The sequence below is a fragment of the Abramis brama genome (assembly GCF_963993115.1).
Source record: "Abramis brama genome assembly, chromosome: 17".
Taxonomy (NCBI): Eukaryota; Metazoa; Chordata; class Actinopteri; order Cypriniformes; family Leuciscidae; genus Abramis; species Abramis brama.
The window spans coordinates 32223358-32243357 of record NC_139979.1 but is presented as its reverse complement, the minus strand read 5'-3'; the positions used below and the strand labels follow the sequence as shown (position 1 = coordinate 32243357).

Here is a 20000-nt window from a genome sequence, read left to right as displayed (position 1 = left end):
ATGATATGAAAAGCCAACACTTGGGTTGTGAGATCTCGCTCCTCTCTGTCACTAGCCATTAGCGGTCTCACGCACAAGAGGCTTCGCTTCCAGAGTGCAAAACCAATAGAAATAATTGAAGGCGCCCAAATGTTGACGTTTCCTCAGCACTGCACTCATTAGCGACTCGGACGCACTCGCAGGAAGGACGTTTCACACTTACACGAAGAGGGAAGGGGTGTAGCCGTCTCATTTCAGAGCGCTCTAATCAGGGTATTCAAATCTTCAACTCGTTTGAGCAGAGCGAGTTACCAAATGAGTTCTGCACAAGACAATGTGAGCACTTTTTGAAATGCTTAAAGGTCATTTTTTCTTCAGTTTGATGTGTAGGGAGAACAATAGCCAGTAGATTGACTTCTTTAGGTGTGTAAACACTGTTAGGGGTCATAACATAAGGAATACAATTTTATTTGATCTTTTGGTATGTAAGGGGTCTTTGTACCATTAAAACATCATGCATGTTTGTTGTTGTTTTTTAGCTTAAAAGATCCTCGTCGTCGTAAACTAGTGCTGTAGTCAAGACCACCTAAACAGAGAGACCAAGTCAAGACCAAGACCAGCATGTGTTGAGAGTGAGACCAAGACCAAACCAGCACCTCCTAGAATTCATCAACATCATTTACTGCCTGTAAAATGTCTTGTATTTAATTAATTAATACAATTAGAATAATAAGACACTATACAGAGCTGCTACTAATCAAATGAAAGCACTAACAACAAAATTCATCTTTACACTGCAGAGGAGCCACAGAAGTTAAATTGGTACAATTAATTAATGTTTCAAAAGTAACACTTTGAATATAGAAATATGATGGAAAAATGAAATTATACTTTTAAATATGAAACTAAAACTGCCAGAATGTGGCGGCAAATCACTTAATAAGTGAGTCACGGAATCATTTATTCAACCAATTTGTTCAAAGCAGCTGATTACGAAACAGTAACGAAACAACGAGTAATGAGTGTGTCGCTTGGGAATGCACAACATGTCTGCTATCGATTTGTTTGAAACTATTTTCGTTGGCGAAAAAAGCAAAAACTTGAGTCCCCCTGTGGTGAAAATCAAGCTTTTAATGTTGTTTATATGTCTATGTGGTGTTTTTCATTTGCTTTAAGACAAGCCATGTGTAAATTCATAAGTCGACTCCATTGCTGAGTATTTTCTCCTTAAAACTGCAGTGAACCAAAGACAGTCTCAAAAACACGCTTTGAAATCGCTGGTGTTTCTGACGTCACAAACTACCTTGTAACCAATCAGATCAACGTGTGATCGTCAACCAGTGGATCTCTGAGCTGAGTGAGTGGAGGCGGGGCTCATTTGCATATTCATTGAACCACGTACACTAAATGAAGCAAGGGTGTCGAGTTACATTCAAGCTATTTTAAGGCATGAAGAATTTTATTTCAAGGAAAAAAAATTGTAATTTTGGTGATCAAAGATGAGTTTTAAGGGATAAAATTATTGACTACAGGAGGACTTTAGTAGTAGTCCCGGATTGCGTCAGAGAACTGTATGTTTGTTCGGAGCATTTGACTGCAGATTGTTATGTAAAATGGCTCTGACAGCAGCTGCATCACAAACAGTAAATGATTTCATTATGCTATGTCTTTTTTTTACATGGATAATGTTTTCAAATGACTTAGGGGCTGTTTACACGTCACCGTTTTCAACTAAAAACGTAAAACTTTTTATGCGTTTTGGCCGTTCATTTACACGAAAACGGCGTTTTGGGTGCCTGAAACCACGAACTTCGGTTTCAAATTGGACGTTTTTGAAAACGGTTTCTGTGTAAAAAACAAAAATGCTACTCTCTGAAGACGATGAGGTCATGCACATGCGTATTACGTGTTCAGTCTATAGTGTTTCATCGCCATCTACTGGCCTGGCAGCAGAATACAGCGTTTTCAGTCATTTTCGCGGATCCGTGTGAATGGGGATCGATTTGACAAAATACACGGAAAACTCAAAGGAAAAACTTCTCCGTTTTAAGTATAACGTTGTCGTGTAAACATACCCTTAGTCACACGCAATAGCGAGTGGGCATTGATACAGTTTCCCATGCAATGACGTTAGCCAATCATAACATTTTTCTTTAATTCGAAAAAATCATATTAATAAATTTGGCTAGTCTTTTATTATTAGTTCTTAAAAATAAAATATAAGCAGTTTGTTAAAATAGTATAAATATTTGGTATTTATTGTCTGCCACGTGATGCAACCAACATGTCAAATATATATATATATATATATATATATATATATATATATATATATATATATATATATATATATATATATATTTAAATATCATGACAACCCTTCTGAATGTGTGTCAAGGCCAACAAATATCTTGAAAAAAATGATAATTTGACAAGGCAAGGTTAGCTCAGGTTGTCAAATGTCGTGGTGCAACTCACCGAGACATAAATGATATTAATTAATTTAAAATTCATGATAATTTAAGCAATTTAGATTCTGACATTTACTGACAAGCCTTAAAGGAGCCGCCCACTTAAGTAATAATAATAAAAGTAGTAATAAGTAATGACAGATACAAGGACCCCAAAAATGCTCACCAAAGATGCCCATGTAATTTGTGCTTTGGTTTCTCACAGCATGCATTGCAGAAGAGGATTTTATCAGCCAAACAGGCCTGCCAGGATTCAGTCTGCAAACACGCTTAGATCTGACTTGGACACAGTGCGAGGTGTAAGAGGCAAACAAAACGCTCAAAGAGCCAAGCACTGCAGGAGAGCCGAACCAAAGGCTACATCTCTCTATTCAAACCCGTCCATGTTTTCAAATAAAACCTGGTTCAACAAGGCTATAGAGAACATTTCTGAAGCCATTTATAGAGTATCCATGGCAACGCACAAATCTCTTAAACAGTGGAGAAGTGTTTGGCGATCCGCTTTAGTGCAGACAGAACTATTTGCATACATGATTCATGACTGCATAGTCAGGGCTGATTGAGAGAGTGCTTTAATGAACTGGATGTGAAAATATGAGTGCTGTTTGCCTGTGCAAAACTCACGGCATGACGCGAGCGAGTTGTGGGAAGATGCCAGGGGTGTTGCTGTGAGGTGGTTCTGGACGGTTGTTTAATTGCATATTTTGGGCTTTGAACAACCCTTAAGCAATAGGGTTCGATGCAATTGTGCTAATTTTGTTGTCCAGATCTATTAATTTATTCAAATATGCATTGTGTGATGCAGACCAAAATGTAAATGTAAAAACATAACTGTCATGATATCCAAAGGGGGAAAAAAATCCTTGAAAGAATAAAATTCTTTAATAAGAAAAATCTTATTTAAAAGTTTGGCTAGTCTTTTATTATTAGTTCTTAGAAAAAAAATATAAGCAGTTTTGTTAAAATAGTATACATATTTGGTCATTTTTTGTCTGCCATGTGATGCAACCAACATGCAATATATATATATATTAAATGATATCATGACAACCCTCCTGAATGTGTATCAAGGCCAACAAATATCTTGAAAAATCTGATAATTTGACAAGGCAAGGCTGGCTCAGGTTGTCAGGAGTGTGCAACTTGTCAAAACATAAATGATATTTATGAATTTAAAATTCATGATAATTTTAGCAATATATTTAAAACAGTTTTGAAAATAATGATATAGATGTGTACACTCACATTTATGAAAGGTGGAAGGAAAATATGTTTCTTTACACGACATAATTGTTTTACTTTTTTACTTTAATGGACAGCACAGTTATGCAGATACACACACACACACACACCTCCACTACTGAGAAAATGAGAGTCTATGTGAATCGCAGGAACATGCTGTGCCATTTCAACACATCCGACAGAGACAGACAGTGAATTAACACACACTCACACACTGAGCTGCCAACACAGACAACTGCCATCTAAAGCAGCCTCCTTTACTTAACCAAATTGATGCAACTAGACACAAAAACAATGTAGTGTTAGTGTATGACAGGAGACTCGACTTGTGACTGATTTCAATAGTTTCCCGTTAGCATGTTGCTAAGCTAATAACACAATACACAAACATAGCATGTTGTTAATTAGATAAAGTCTGATGACACACTTTGATGTTGGCTTGACAATGCCTGCCTGAAAGCATGAAACCATTTTAAAGCTTGAGGCTTGAAGGTCTTATTGTAAGACAGAAAGAAAAGGAAAACAAATGTAATCTCTGACAGACCGTATAAGAGCACTTCAGACAAGAGCTGCACGATCCTGGACAAATTGAGAATCATGATTTTTTTGGTTTAAAATAGAGATTGTGATTCTCCCACGAACAAAACTAAACAAAAATGATAATTTATACAGTCGATTTAAAAATGTTAAAATAATTACTCACATATTGAATGAATGATTCAATGACTCATAAATACTTGTTTTCTTACTGGATGAATCAGTGCTTTTGAATGAATCTCTTGAATAAATGATTCAATCATAGATATCATATATAAACGCTAGATGTCTTATGGCGCATTCACTTCCGGCATCGCCGTTCGGCCATCTTACCACAGTGAAGCTGTGCATTAGGTGAGTGATCAGCATGCACACAAATCCTCATATCTCGCTGAAATATTGACGGATTTACAAACGGTTTGGTTTCTTACAAACGTTATTAACGTGGCTATAATTCCGAATGCTTAAACATGTATGTTATAATTATTCATATGTATGCAGTGTATGTATGTAGTGTCATAACTACATCTCTGACGTTTATAACAAACCAAACCGTTTGAAAATCGGTAGAAAATTGAGCAAGTTATGGTTATTTAAAAGTACATGCACCATTAAACGAGTGAGCGAGTCCACTGTGGCAAGATGGCCGCCGTGTGCGGACATTGATCTCCATTGGCCAGCAGAGCGCACGAGACATCTAGCCTTTATATATGATATCTATGGATTCAATGACGAATAATACATCTTTTAACACAGTTGTCGCCACCTACTGGTGTGACGGTGTAATTGATACAATCATTATTTGAAGCATCAAGATACTTTTCAAAAGGTAATTTGCACTATTTCGATCGCTTCCGTAGATATCAGTGTTTATATCCCAGCACTTCTGTAATAATCTGATTTATTGTACCACAGAAATAATGATACCGTGTGGTTGAAAAGACGGTTTGTGAAGCGGTTTCATATCTATACATGACAACTGCTCTCTCTGGATCAGCAGCAGCACAAACACAGATCTGAAGCTCCCGCTGTGATTTCGTCAAAGGTTTAAAAGGGCAGAGGAGAATCGTACAGCTCTACTTCAGACCCCATTTAATCTCATTAGACTCCCAAGTAACCATTTCAAACTATTTCCCAATAATCTGTTTTTATACCCAATTAGATCACTAACCTTATTAGATCTCTAAGCAATCACATCAGCCCACATAGGCATTTCTAGCATGTTAGCATTTCTTAAGTGTTGTTAGGCATTATTAACCTGTTGCTAGGTGTTTTTAGCATGCTTTCTAGACAGAGCTAACATGTTTTATGATGATGTCATTGCTAGCATGTTTTAACATGTTGCTAACATTTCTAATCTGAACTCCCTGTCTGTGTCAAAATAATTGTATTGATATTAACTAGATATTACTAATATTTACTTTGCAAAACTAAATAAAAAATACACTATTTAATTAGATTAAAAGTAAACTGGTTGCCTGAAATTCACTGTAAAAAATACTGATATGTTTCTGGTATTACAGGATGGTGAAAAATGATGCCTGTATATTTTACAAGTTATAACCGTATATATTATATTAAGTGATTCAATGTTAATACATCAGATGCTTTTTACCTTAAAATGTACCGATAACCACCACAAATGAAAGTAAATTATATGGTAATTCATAGTTTTTACCTGTCAAAACCACAATTTTTTGTTAACATCAGTTGAAAAATACTGCATAAGCATTTATTATGTATATCTTATTAAAATGTTTATTTCAACATTTACTAATACATTAATAAAATCAAAAATATATATTTAATAATATAATTTAATGGACCCGAGTTGTCACGTCTGTGTTGTGGTTTTGTTTCAAGTTTAAGTTTCATGTCTTTTATTTTGTCATTCTCTCAGTCATGTTTCCTGGTTTCTTGTCATGTGATTCCTTGCCCTCCTGTGACCGTGTTTCCTGAGTCTTATGTGTCATGTTCTTATTGGTTGATCATCTTGATTGTTCACAGGTGTTCCTTGTTTAGTCATTAGTCTCTGTGTGTAAACAGCTCTCATGTTTCCATTGTCATCAGGTCTAGCTTTGTTATTTAGTATTTCGTTCAGTTTAATGTTAATAAAACTGCACTTGGGTTCATCAAGCTTGCCTCTAATGGACTAGTGTTACACATAATAGCAATAATTACACATTATATACAGTGAGGAAAATAAGTATTTGAACACCCTGCTATTTTGCAAGTTCTCCCACTTAGAAATCATGGAGGGGTCTGAAATTGTCATCGTAGGTGCATGTCCACTGTGAGAGACATAATCTAAAAAAAAAAATCCAGAAATCACAATATATGATTTTTAACTATTTATTTGTATAATACAGCTGCAAATAAGTATTTGAACACATGAGAAAATCAATGTTAATATTTGGTACAGTAGCCTTTGTTTGCAATTACAGAGGTCAAACGTTTCCTGTAGTTTTTCACCAGGTTTGCACACACTGCAGGAGGGATTTTGGCCCACTCCTCCACACAGATCTTCTCTAGATCAGTCAGGTTTCTGGGCTGTCGCTGAGAAACACGGAGTTTGAGCTCCCTCCAAAGATTCTCTATTGGGTTTAGGTCTGGAGACTGGCTAGGCCACGCCAGAACCTTGATATGCTTCTTACAGAGCCACTGCTTGGTTATCCTGGCTGTGTGCTTCGGGTCATTGTCATGTTGGAAGACCCAGCCTCGACCCATCTTCAATGCTCTAACTGAGGGAAGGTGGTTGTTCCCCAAAATCTTGCAATACATGGCCCCAGTCATCCTCTCCTTAATACAGTGCAGTCGCCCTGTCCCATGTGTAGAAAAACACCCCCAAAGCATGATGCTACCACCCCCATGCTTCACAGTAGGGATGGTGTTCTTGGGATGGTACTCATCATTCTTCTTCCTCCAAACACGTTTAGTGGAATTATGACCAAAAAGTTCTATTTTGGTCTCATCTGACCACATGACTTTCTCCCATGACTCCTCTGGATCATCCAAATGGTCATTGGCAAACTTAAGACGGGCCTTGACATGTGCTGGTTTAAGCAGGGGAACCTTCGGTGCCATGCATGATTTCAAACCATGACGTCTTAGTGTATTACCAACAGTAACCTTGGAAACGGTGGTCCCAGCTCTTTTCAGGTCATTGACCAGCTCCTCCCGTGTAGTTCTGGGCTGATTTCTCACCTTTCTTAGGATCATTGAGACCCCACGAGGTGAGATCTTGCATGGAGCCCCAGTCCGAGGGAGATTGACAGTCATGTTTAGCTTCTTCCATTTTCTAATGATTGCTCCAACAGTGGACCTTTTTTCACCAAGCTGCTTGGCAATTTCCCCGTAGCCCTTTCCAGCCTTGTGGAGGTGTACAATTTTGTCTCTAGTGTCTTTGGACAGCTCTTTGGTCTTGGCCATGTTAGTAGTTGGATTCTTACTGATTGTATGGGGTGGACAGGTGTCTTTATGCAGCTAACGACCTCAAACAGGTGCATCTAATTTAGGATAATAAATGGAGTGGAGGTGGACATTTTAAAGGCAGACTAACAGGTCTTTGAGGGTCAGAATTCTAGCTGATAGACAGGTGTTCAAATACTTATTTGCAGCTGTATCATACACATAAATAGTTAAAAAATCATATATTGTGATTTCTGGATTTTTTTTTTTTAGATTATGTCTCTCACAGTGGACATGCACCTACGATGACAATTTCAGACCCCTCCACGATTTCCAAGTGGGAGAACTCGCAAAATAGCAGGGTGTTCAAATACTTATTTTCCTCACTGTATATAAATCACAAAATAAAAGTTTGTTTACATAATGTATGTGTGCAGTGTGTATAATTATTTTGTACTGTATATATAAATACACACACATGCATGTACATATTTAAGAATTTCTTTATTATTTCTATATAAATGTAAATAAATGTATAAATACAGTATATACGTGCAAATATTCTTAAATGTATACATGCATATGTGTGTATTTATACAAAATAATTGTACACACACATATATTATGTAAGCACAAACTTTTATTTTGGATGCAGCACTAGATATATACACATAATAGCACCAAAAAAAGTGGGTTCAGAACTCTCAGGCTGGAGGACAGAGATGGAGGACGAGACGGACCAGCAGTCGCTCACACCTCAGATGTCGTTTCAGGGTCGTTTCATGCGGGACTGACCTGAACTAATGCTGCCCTTTGGTCAAAAACATAATGGACAAATTCCTTTTTGCACTTACTCACAAAGACTGGAAGCTTTATAGTGTTATTGCAAGAAAATGAACAGCAAATGATGTGCATTAGGTGTGCGACTGCAGCATTATGTCATTTATCTATTTAGCGCTGCCACAGAGAATAATGGGAAATCGCATGGGTCTGTTGTTGTATGAACTGGCTAAATGAGTTATATTTTCTGGCAAGCTTTATTGTTCATTAGCAGAACACAAAACTCAATTTCACAGTTTCTACATTCACAATTTAAACTTATTTATGACCAATTCCTTTTGGCTTCCAACATGATTCGTTAGCTGATAGTCATCACGTCGTAGTGGCGTTCATGTACGGGCATCTCGTAGACTTGAACATTTGGACTCGAGGGTCTCATAAGCCTTCAGATCCTCAGCACAGACAGGCCTCCTCCGTGAGAGCTTGAGTGCTTCAAATGGTTTATACTCACAGGACTTTTAACCAGTTATTGTGTGGGTGGATTATTTATTTATTTATTTTTTAATAGAGGAAGTATAATTAAGATCGAGTGCACTCTAGCCAGCTTCCCTAAAGCAGATATTGTGCAATAATAAATGGTCGACATGTTCATTTGGATTCGTACTAAAGTACTTTGCTGTAATTGAGATAATATGATTGCCAAATCTGAATGTCTCATTAGAATACATGCCCTTTTACATTTCCCTTTTGTTGTTTTACCTTTTTGACCAGTGACTTTTCCACAGACTTTCTAGTGGTTTGTGAATGCTGGAATAGGAGTTTACAATAAATGAAATAATTCAAATTCAAACTAATTTATCAATAAATAATTGTTTTTTTTGTATTGTTTTTTTTTTTTTTTTTTTTTTATTGGAACAAAGAACACAAAGTTATCATGGATGCTACAATATCAGTACACAAAATATTTCTAAACTCTTAATATACAATATCACACTTTCCTCAATGGTTTACATACATAATCCATTTTCCGCAATACTTATTAAATTTTTCAGATTTGAGCCTTAATATAAATGTAAGTCTCTCCATCCTGTATATTTCATTTACGATCCCTAGCCATTGATCCTTTGTTGGAGGGTCAACCTGTAACCATTTACGGGTTATTAATTTCCTACTGCTTGCTAACAATATTTTTAATAAGTATTTATCCTTGTCTAAAACATTTTCTGGTATTTTACCCTAAATATAATGTAGTGAACGAAAAATCAACCTCCACTCCCATTATTTAATCTCTGCCACTTCTTCTTGCCAAAACTATTTTATTTTTGGACAGGCCCAGAAACTATGGTAATGATTAGCCGTCGGGGTTTCACATTGCCTCCAGCTAAAGCCTCGGCTCTGTGTGCCTGTATGTAGTGCTGTTAATTTGGGAGTTATAAAAAATCGTGCCAAATTTTTTCATCCAAATTCCCTCCAGGATCTTGAGTTTGTGGTATTTGCCTGTATCACACATACAGTGCTATGCATAAGTTTAGACACCCATGCTAAAGTTGACTAAAAAGAGGAATAAAAAAATCATCTTTTGGAAATTGAACTTAATGCCTTAATTAAAAAAAATAGGAAAAATCCAACCTTTAAGGACACCAATTTTCTTTGTGAATGAATAATGTATCGTAAATAAATAAATGTTCTTCCTTAAAATACAGGGTGCATAAGTCTGGACACCCCTATGTTAAATTCCCATAGAGGCAGGCAGATTTTTATTTTTAAAGGCCAGTTACTTCATGGATCCAGGATACTATGCATCCTGATAAAGTTCCCTTGGCCTTTGGAATTAAAATAGCCCCACATCATCACATAGCATTCACCATACCTAGAGAGTGGCATGGAGTACTTTCCATAAGATCATCTCTCAATGCAAATCAAACCAGCTATTAGGCTAACTGAAATAAAACCATGCCAATCTCTAGGTATGGTCTCTAGGTATCTCTCTATTTTAATTCCATATAAATTCATAAATTCCAATAAAAATCCGCCTGCCTCTATGGGAATTTAACATAGGGGTGTCCAGACTTATGCACCCTGTATTTTAAGGAAGAACATTTATTTATTTACGATACATTATTCATTCACAAAGAAAACTGGTGTCCTTAAAGGTTGGATTTTTCCTAATTTTTTTAATTAAGGCATTAAGTTCAATTTCCAAAAGATGATTTTTTATTCCTCTTTTTAGTCAACTTTAGCATGGGTGTCTAAACTTATGCATAGCACTGTATATCTGTCCAGTCTTCATCTGTTATTTGTGAGTCAGACTCTTTCTCCCATTGTATATTGATGAATGGTCATTGGATGCTTGCATACTTCCATACAATCTTGAAACCAGCCTTTTGCTACCTTCTAATGTGTACGCATTTGAAAATATTGTAATTAAATGATAATCTTCCGTCAACGTACTTTTAATTTTTTTGTTAAAATAATCTCTGACCAGCAAATATCTATAAAAATCCTGCTTTTCTGGTCCAAATGTATTTGAAAGTGCCTGATTACTCTGTAATTTCCCATAAGAAATGGCTGAACAGTGAGATGTGATACCTCTCCAAACCCATTGTTTAAATCTCTCGTCTACCCTAGCTGGCTCTAAACCTGGGTCAAACGCTGTCCAACGTAAAACTCCAGCTTGTTTCTCTAATTGCAGTTTCTTCAATACTACCCTCAATGGAAATACAGTCTAAGTACTCAATCTGTTATAGCTACTTTCAGCTAGATTTTTATTTCCAAGTATCGACTGTATAGGTGTGTCTATCTGTGAAACTTCTAGGGTTTTTCATCTTGATTCATAGCTTGGTATACACCAACGTACTAAGGGTTTCAATTGAGCAGCATAATAATAGTCCTGAAGACATGGTAGAGCTCTCCCTCCCTTTTCTTTTGTTGACTGCAAAGTTTTAAACCTAATTCTAGGTCTTCTACCATTCCAGACAAACCTTGAAATCATACCATCCCATTCATTAAAATGTTTTTGCAATACTTCCGGAGGCAGTGATTGAAAAAGATAAAGCATCCGTGGTAGCATGTTCATTTTAATTATTTCTATTCGATTACTCATATCTAATGGGAGCAGGGTCCATTTAGAGATATCAGATTTTACCTCCTTATTAACAGGTCCATAATTACTTTCAAAGAGTTTCGGTATATCTTTTGTTAGAGTTCTCCCCAAATATTTTATTTCCAATTGAAATCATATTGCCTTCTTATATGCAGATTGGGTCTAAAATTATAAATAAGGGTTTGAGTTTTTTGGATATTTATTTTATACCCAGAATATAAATTATATGTTTTTAAAAGGATCATCAATTTAGGAATACTAGACTTACTACCTAGTATTACCTAATACTAGAATCTTATGTGCATCTCCTCTAATCAAGATCCCTTTTATCTCTGAGTCCTCTCTTATTGCTTGGGCCAAAGGCTCAATGAACAGGGCAAACCGAACCGGACTTAAGAGCCGGACTTGCCCTGACGTGTTCCTCTTTCCAAATGGATTGTTTCAGACAAGTGGCCATTAATTTTTATCCTAGCTACTGGTGAGGAATATAACGCTTTAATACACTGAATAAAATTATCATTAAACCCGAATCTTGCCAGTACTACAAGTAATTACAAGTAATCCCATCCAACAGAGTCGAATGCTTTCTCAGCATCTAGACTCATCAACATTGCGCTTATATTTTTTGTTAAAATATGACTCATCACTTGCAATGCTCTCCTTATGTTATCCTGTGTTTGCCTGTTTTGTATAAAGCCAGTTTGATCAAGATCCACCAACTCAGGGATGATAACCTCTAAGATTGAAGCAAATAATTTATAGTCCACATCTAGGACTGATATCGGTCAATATGAACTGCATTCCTTCTTATCTTTCCCTTCCTTTGGAATAATTGAAATTACCGCTTCTCTCCATGACTGTGGGATTTCACCTGTTCTTAAAGGGATGGTTTGGAGTAAAATCAACCTAGGGTCCTTTGCACCATGACATCGAGCCAAACACCCCCCAGAAGCCTTTTTTCCCTTGGTTGAACATTTTCAACCTACATCCTTATGCATCGCTTTCTGCCAGGACTTTTATGTGCTTTTCTCAAACCAGTGAAGTGACGTCGATGTCCGGGTTAGCGGTAGCATGAGCCGTCAGGCAAGTGTTATTTAAGTAAACTCCTGAAGTACTTGCAAACTTTCCAATGCCTCGTTTTATGAGTACAGAACCTATTTGCACTACTGTAGAAGTTTGGTGCCATTCTGGGCATTATTAGTGGGGTAATTTACGAGATACATCATAGGATCCATTAGCGCCTGCACTAAGCCATCCGGCTGATCTCTCTAAATAAGCTCTAACTTTAATAATGCTCAACCAAGGGGAAAAGGCTTGCGTCACTTGCCGCTACATTCCATTCTTCCATGTCGGCTATGCGTTGTTCTGCTTCCCTCACTCTGGTGTTCGTGGTTTGCAGTTCGCCTGAGAAGTCTTTCAATTTCTGATTAATTTCTTCTCTAAAATCGTTCAGTTCATTCTGCATATCATCCCGAAGTGAGAGTCGAAATGCACCCATATCATTTTTGAAGCTCTAAACGATCGTATTTCGTCTCGAGTGGCCTGTAAACCAGAGCTAGCTACTGCTTCGTTTGCTTTCCCGGCATCGCCATTATTTCCATTACCGTCTCCGCCGCCGTCAATATCTTCGGTTGTTTCTCCTTTTTCCTGTTTAGAGCCTGCTTTATTTTTAACCCTTTTTTGCTTCTCCCCTTCCATGTTAAACTTTAGCTTGTTTTTAACTTCCCAAGTGTATTTTCCAGGGGATTACAATCGACCGGTTTGGAGACGTCATTTCAGGCAGTCATCTGCTTCAGCGCCACACCGGAAGTCTCCATCAATAAACAATTCTGACTAATTTATGAACTGGTCTGACCAATTCACCACAAAGAAAACTCAAAACTGGCTTCAAACCAAGTCATGTTTCATTTGCGAATCATTCTTTTAATTTACAGAAGAAAATTAAATTAAATATAAAATTGTATATTTATTGAGATTTAAAGAACTTTTTTAATTTTCCATCAAAGCTTCTTGAATGGGGCCTAGTATGCCCTTGTTTTGTTTTTGGGCTCAACTAGAGCAGGTTTTCATGCTTGAATGTTCAATAAACACGTTATTTTCCCCATATTCTCCATTGTTTAATCTCCTCTCTTCCCAGTCTGTCAGTAACGCTCTGTTTAGTTCCTGTCTCTATGAAGCCCCTCCTTCTGAAAAGCACACTGTGCTCTGATTGGTCAGCTGGAGAAGTGTGTTGTGATTGGTCGAGTGTGTTTGTGAAATGTCCTGCCCCTTTCCATAACTGTCAGTTTAACACACTACTAACTAACTCAACCAGGCCCCGCCCCTTTATTCTGCGTATGAATTATTTAAATGAGGAATATTGTGACGTGTTCGTTCAGGAAGAAACTCAAGACTACAATGGAGGCGTTTCAGGGAGTTCAGAAACACTGACACTGATATAGAGAAGAACTGTGTGACTTTGCAAAGCTTTTTCATGCCTAAACAGCAACATTACACACTGAAGAAAGATGATCATGTAAAAAAGCACCCAGTTAAAAAAAGCCGTATAGAGTGGGTCTAGGATCAGACCGCTTCAGGCTGTCGTACCTTGGCATAGTTTGTGGTTTTGATGAACCACTGCTTTAGAAGCTTCTGTTCCACGGGAGCTCCAGACCTCCACGAGCGACCGCTTTCATCCACCTGTTCATCTGCCAGAACCGTCTGATCCACGGGGTCCCAGTTCACCAGCGCCTGCGCACAGGGCCCCAGGAAAATAAAATGTAATTTCGTTAGATGCTAATATTAAACCAAGTGGAATCTGTCAATGATGCTGCAAGATCTTTTCTATTCACTAAAATGGACTTTTATTCATCATTTGGGACAGTGGGTTTTAATCAGCTGGTGTCAATGTGATTTTTAGCGGATGTCCTATCGCAGGGATCAAAGTTTGGGATCAGTAAGATTTTTTTATATTTTTGAAAAAAGTCTGTTCTGCTCACCAAGGCTGCATTTATTTGATAAAAAAAACTAATACTGTGAAATATTATTACAATTTAAAATAACTGATTTCTATGTGAAAATAGTAAAATTTAATTTATTCCTGTGATCAAAGCTGGATTTTCAGCATCATTACTTTCCTTCAGAAATCATTCTAATATGCTGATTTGTTGCTCAAGAAACATTTGTGATTATGATCGGTGTTGAAAACAGTCGTGCTGCTTCATATTTGGTGGAACACGCAACACGTAATTATTCAAAAGTACAGCATTTCTTTGAAATAGAAACCTCTTGTAACACAAATGTCTTTTAACTTAATGCATCCTTGCTGAATAAAACTGTCAGTTTCTTTACATAGAAAATATCATAGTGATCCCAAACTTTTGAACAGAAGTGTATTTTTTTTTATCATTTATCATTAAAACTTTTTTTTTTTAACATTACTTACATTTAACATTACTTACTGATGATTAACTCCTTAAAAACATCATAAAAAAAAATATCTGCAGCGCATCGCAGACGATTATTGTTGTTCAACATTCACTGGACGTTAAAACATCACACTCTTACTTGATCTGGATAAACTGAGCATCATCAGAAAGATTAAAGACTCCAGCTTCGATATTTCACCACTGTTTATGATAAAACTCGTCAATCATCTTACGTGACCATAATCAGGATGAAGATGCCCTGTAAACTTCCTCACACCCAAAGAAACATTTCTACACGTGAAACAAGGAGCTAATAAACACACGATTACAATAGTATATGATTTGTGTGTGATTTTCATGCGATTTGGAGTATTTTCAAATCAATGATGGATGTTTACATTATAAATGCTAAGCTGGTATAACAATTAACTGGTTATAAAATGCTAAATATAACATATTTCAAAACCATGACTAAAATCCACATTAGATAACAATCAGAAGTTTTTACAAACACTCAATTGTTGTTTAAAGTGAGTTTTGTGTAAAAGCGTAATGTTAATCTTGTGTTATGTAGCTTGATGCTAATTGTAGCTTTAATGCACTTGTTGCGCCAGAAACTTTTCTATTTCATAATCTAATTGGTTGGGGGGAAAATTTCACAGAAGGGCCCAAGAAAATGCTTTTTTGTTTTCTAGAAAGACTTCAGATAATAGGTCTATTAATGTATAGTAGTGGGATGAAAGTGGTGTTGATGGGCAAGCCATGTAATGTCAGAATAAAGGTTAATAATGGCTAAATAAAAACCAAAGAATAATGAAGATTAGGTCTCATACCCAGCAGAAGTGTGAAAGGTTTATCGAGAGAGAACAATAGAAATATTAATAGTGCAGTTCACCACACCAGACATAGACAAGAGTGTGTTTCTCAACCGTAGATGAAAAACCAGCTCACCTCTTTCTGATAGGCCAGCCCAGCCTCAAACAGCTTGAGGAACAGATATTGGGTCCACTTATAATAATCAGGCAGACAGGTTGTGATCTCCTGTCAAAAGATTAGACCAAACCACATTCAAAGAAAGAAGTCATTTCAATATAAAACCAATATAAACCAATATAAAAAAATATAAAAAATCCAACTCATAGACGGAAGGCAGAGCAAAAAGACAATATACAGAGCAAAACAATACGTTTTCAACAAACATGCAAAAAAAAAACCTATATTTCTAAAAGTAAAATATATCATTTTGTTTTAGGGTTAGTGATAATTGTAATGGATCAGTGAAAATACAGACAGGGCAAATACAAATCTGAATTACTCGTCAGACCGAGCCATAGAGATACAATCCACTACTAGTAAAAAGTCTGGATAAAAACTATGAAAACCTTTGGGATTTAAAGGGTTAAATGTTTGAAATGTGTCTTATAGTCAAATACTAATTTATTTATGAATCTCTTTTCATTTATCTAGAAACTCCAGATTGAGCAGAGCTCAAATATAAAGGAGTTTTGGGTTGTTTAACACTTGCCACTACAATAACTCCCATACTTCCTAACCTTTTGAGTTATTTCACGAGCCCCTTTCACACACACAGTCTTTACCGGTAAATTACCGTTTAGAGATCATGTGTGAACAGGACCTTTTCAAAAATACCGGTAAAACAGTTCAGGCAATTTCTGGTATGAACATCTTCTATATAGAAGAGTGTAGTGTCACAAAATATTACAAAAACTGGGAAAGCAGTCTGAAACCATAAAGACTCTGCAGTCTAGACTCGTCCCAAATTGAGTATTTGGGCCAGAAGAATGGAGGTCACCAAGAGGTGAAGAAGAACCCAATGTCCACTTTGATGATAATCTCTTTTTCAGTCTGGTCTCTGTGGTAATGTGACTAAACCCAAGCAGTCTTGAGCTTTAGACAGTCTGAGTCAGAGTCTGCATCACTTAACAAACTCTAAAAGACATTCTCTAATCCGATTAGATAAAACTGAACTCCGAGTGTCACGTCTGGCACCAGCTCAGATCTGCTCATCAGATCAGCTTCGCTACAGATACAGTCCAGCTCAATCCTGCTGTGAACCGGCAAAAATGCTCTGGGTTTAAATCCTAATGTACAGACGAGATTTGTTCATGGCTTAAACTATTTATGGCTTTTATTTTGTCATTAAATAAATGTTTCCCGTAAATTAGCACAAAACAATCGATTCTAAAGGCTCTTTTAATAATAAACGATAAACCCGATTGGTCAATACTAGGGATTGAGTCCTTGAGTACTCGGATGTGACAGCGACGATCGATCATGAAAACGATCATCGCACTGACTTTAAAAAATATATTTGTCAATTTTTCGGATTGATTATTGAGGCATTATGGGCGGTACCTGAGGTCTGATTGGTTAGCGCCTTCCAGACCGGCGAAATAAAGGGAAACTGGATTTGAAAGGCAGTGATACCTGGAAACACTTATGAGTTTATATCTCGCAATTCTGACATCTTTTCTCAGAATTGTGAGATATAAAGTCCAATTCTAAGGGGGAAAAAAACAGACTTTTTTTTTTTTTTTTACCTCAGAATAGTTTATATCTCACAATTCTGACTTTATAACACGCAATTGCGACTTTATATCATGCAATTGCGACTTTATATCTCCCAATTGCGTATTATAAAGTCAGAATTGCGAGATATATGCAATTCTCAGAAAAAAACTCAGAATTTCAAGTATATTTCTCGCAATTGCGACTTTATATCACGTAATTCTGAGATAAAAAGTCAGAATTGTGAGATGTAAACTCGCAATTGTGTGAAAAAAAGTCAGAATTGTGAGATTAAAAAGTCGCAATTACCTTTTTTATTTTTCACTCAAGCTTCCATACATATAGGACGTGTTTGGTTGAGAATATTAACCAGCTAGCAAAGCGCTTCAGTTTACCGACCGTTCATTCACTCTTCAGTTTCAGCTCAAATGCAATGCCCAACATTACTGACTATGGGTTATTTGAGACGGTCACATTCTGTTTAAATTGGCCATTTCTTTTTCAGAAATCACTGCTCATATTAATAATGCAGCAGTGTTATTTTGTTCTCATATTTTCATAACAGTAGACCTATGTTTTATTTAAAGCTGTTTCTCGTTATGGCTTCGATAAAGTGCCACTTTGTTCATAAACGATAAACTGTGCGATAAACAGTGCCAATCTGCCATATACATCGCATTATACTGAGAACAAGATTGTACTAGAAATGTTGTAAATTCTTTGTGCTTTATCTATAGAGTTGGCGAATGAACATCAGTAGCACACTTTAACTCTTTCCCCGCCAATGTTTTTGAAAAAAGTTGCCAGCCATTTTTGATCATTTTACAAAATGTTCTTCGCCCCTAGAACGCACAATACATAAAAAAGAAAGAACAGACCCTCTGCTTTTAAACTATAAAAACTGTTTTATTCTAACTTCTTGCATTCTTCTTTTAATCAACACTTGAATTTGGGTAATTTTTGTTCGTTAAAAAAAAAAAAACATTTTGAGCAAAAGGCTGAGAAAACCAGACTACATCCAGATCGGATTCAGAACGATGATGATGTTGTCACTATTGTAATAAATTAATAAATACAGCTGTGATGCACATGGTGACTAACAATGCCCTTTAGTGCTCAAAATACATGGGAATGTGTGTCTGAGGAAAAACTCCTGATGTGAACTGATGCAATGATGTAAGCCAGCGAAGTTAACACAGGTCAGTTCCCACATCTGTTGAGTGTGTGTTCATCCACCTCCGCTCACTCACCCGCTCCCAATTAAAGCAGAGCCCCAGGCTGTCCAGCTGCTTCCGCATGGACTCCATGTTACTGGAGGACACACAATAAGAGCTGGTGAGGAACCCGTGTGACGGATCGTTATGTGTGTGTAGTTGTGTGTGTAGTTGAACGTCAGTGAGGCTGTGACTAATCGAGTGGAGAAACGGCACCTTTTGGTCCACGCCTCTGGGTCCAGGTCTCGCTCGATGGCAGCGTTCTCAGCCGGCAGCCCGAACGCGTCCCAGCCCATGGGGTTCAACACCTGCAAGTCGAGCAACATCGAGCTGTTAGTAATGTCAAACCCCTCCGTCTGCTTTCGTTATCAGCTGCAATCGACAACAGATTCTGAACTCTAAAGAGCACGATGGCTGAAGTAATGCTAACAACAATAATAATAAGAGTAGGCTAGTAATAATTACAATAATAATAATAATACACAAAAAATGTAAGCCTGAATTTAAGATTTATGTATTTGAATTGCATATAAACTTGCTATTCATTCGGTTTACACAGTTTTAACCCCAAACTAATAAACTTAATGTGATGCATATTTGTCAGTCATACATAAATGAAACCGGGGGGAAAGCGGAAGCATAGAGAAAAGAAAAAAATTAAGACAAGGTAACAAATTCATTTTGACTGTGGAGCTTCGGCCTTGAAGAGAGACTTTAAGATTATTCCATCTTTGAGTATCACTCTTGATCTTGCCTAAAATGTAATTAAAATTGTCCCTGGAAATCTTATGGATGTTTATACCCAAATATATGGTAATACCCAAATAGATAGGAAAGAATCTTTAATAGGAATGAATGAGGGGATAGGATAATTAACCTTAACATTGTTAATTGGCATTAAAGCAGATCTGGTCCAGTTTCTTGTATCCCGATAAACTACTAAAGCGATCGAACTCCTTAATTATACCGGTTATTGACTTATCAAATTGATCTAAATATAAAATAATGTCATCAGCATACAGCGAAATAATATGATTATGTTACTTCAGATTTCCTAATGGCTTGTGCTAGTGGTTCAAGGGATAAACAAAACAATAAGGGGGAGAGTGGACATGAGGAACGGGGGAGGATAATATTACCAGTTAAGACTGATGCCTCAGGTGAGAGGTAAAGTGTCTTAATCACAGAAATGTAATGTTCACCAAAACCAAAACATTGCAGAACTGCCCACATATAGCTCTACTTTAGCCTGTCAAAGGCTTTTTCTGCATCAAGTGGAAAAAACACACAAGGGCTCGGATTGAGCATCTGCAAAAACAAGAACATGAAA

General features: G+C 36.8%; 1 protein-coding gene across 1 annotated transcript in view; it reads right to left on the bottom strand.

Annotated features, from left to right (window-relative positions):
* The window catches only part of lars2 (leucyl-tRNA synthetase 2, mitochondrial), a 102640-nt gene that overhangs the window by 49496 nt on the left and 33144 nt on the right, over window positions 1–20000 (bottom strand). The window contains exons 4-7 of the mRNA XM_084088601.1: window positions 18887–18978; window positions 18707–18767; window positions 15879–15968; window positions 14107–14250 (exon numbers count right to left, since the gene is read on the bottom strand). Of these exons, the coding sequence (XP_083944727.1) occupies window positions 14107–14250; window positions 15879–15968; window positions 18707–18767; window positions 18887–18978 (387 nt within the window). The remainder of the gene's footprint in view (window positions 1–14106; window positions 14251–15878; window positions 15969–18706; window positions 18768–18886; window positions 18979–20000) is intronic.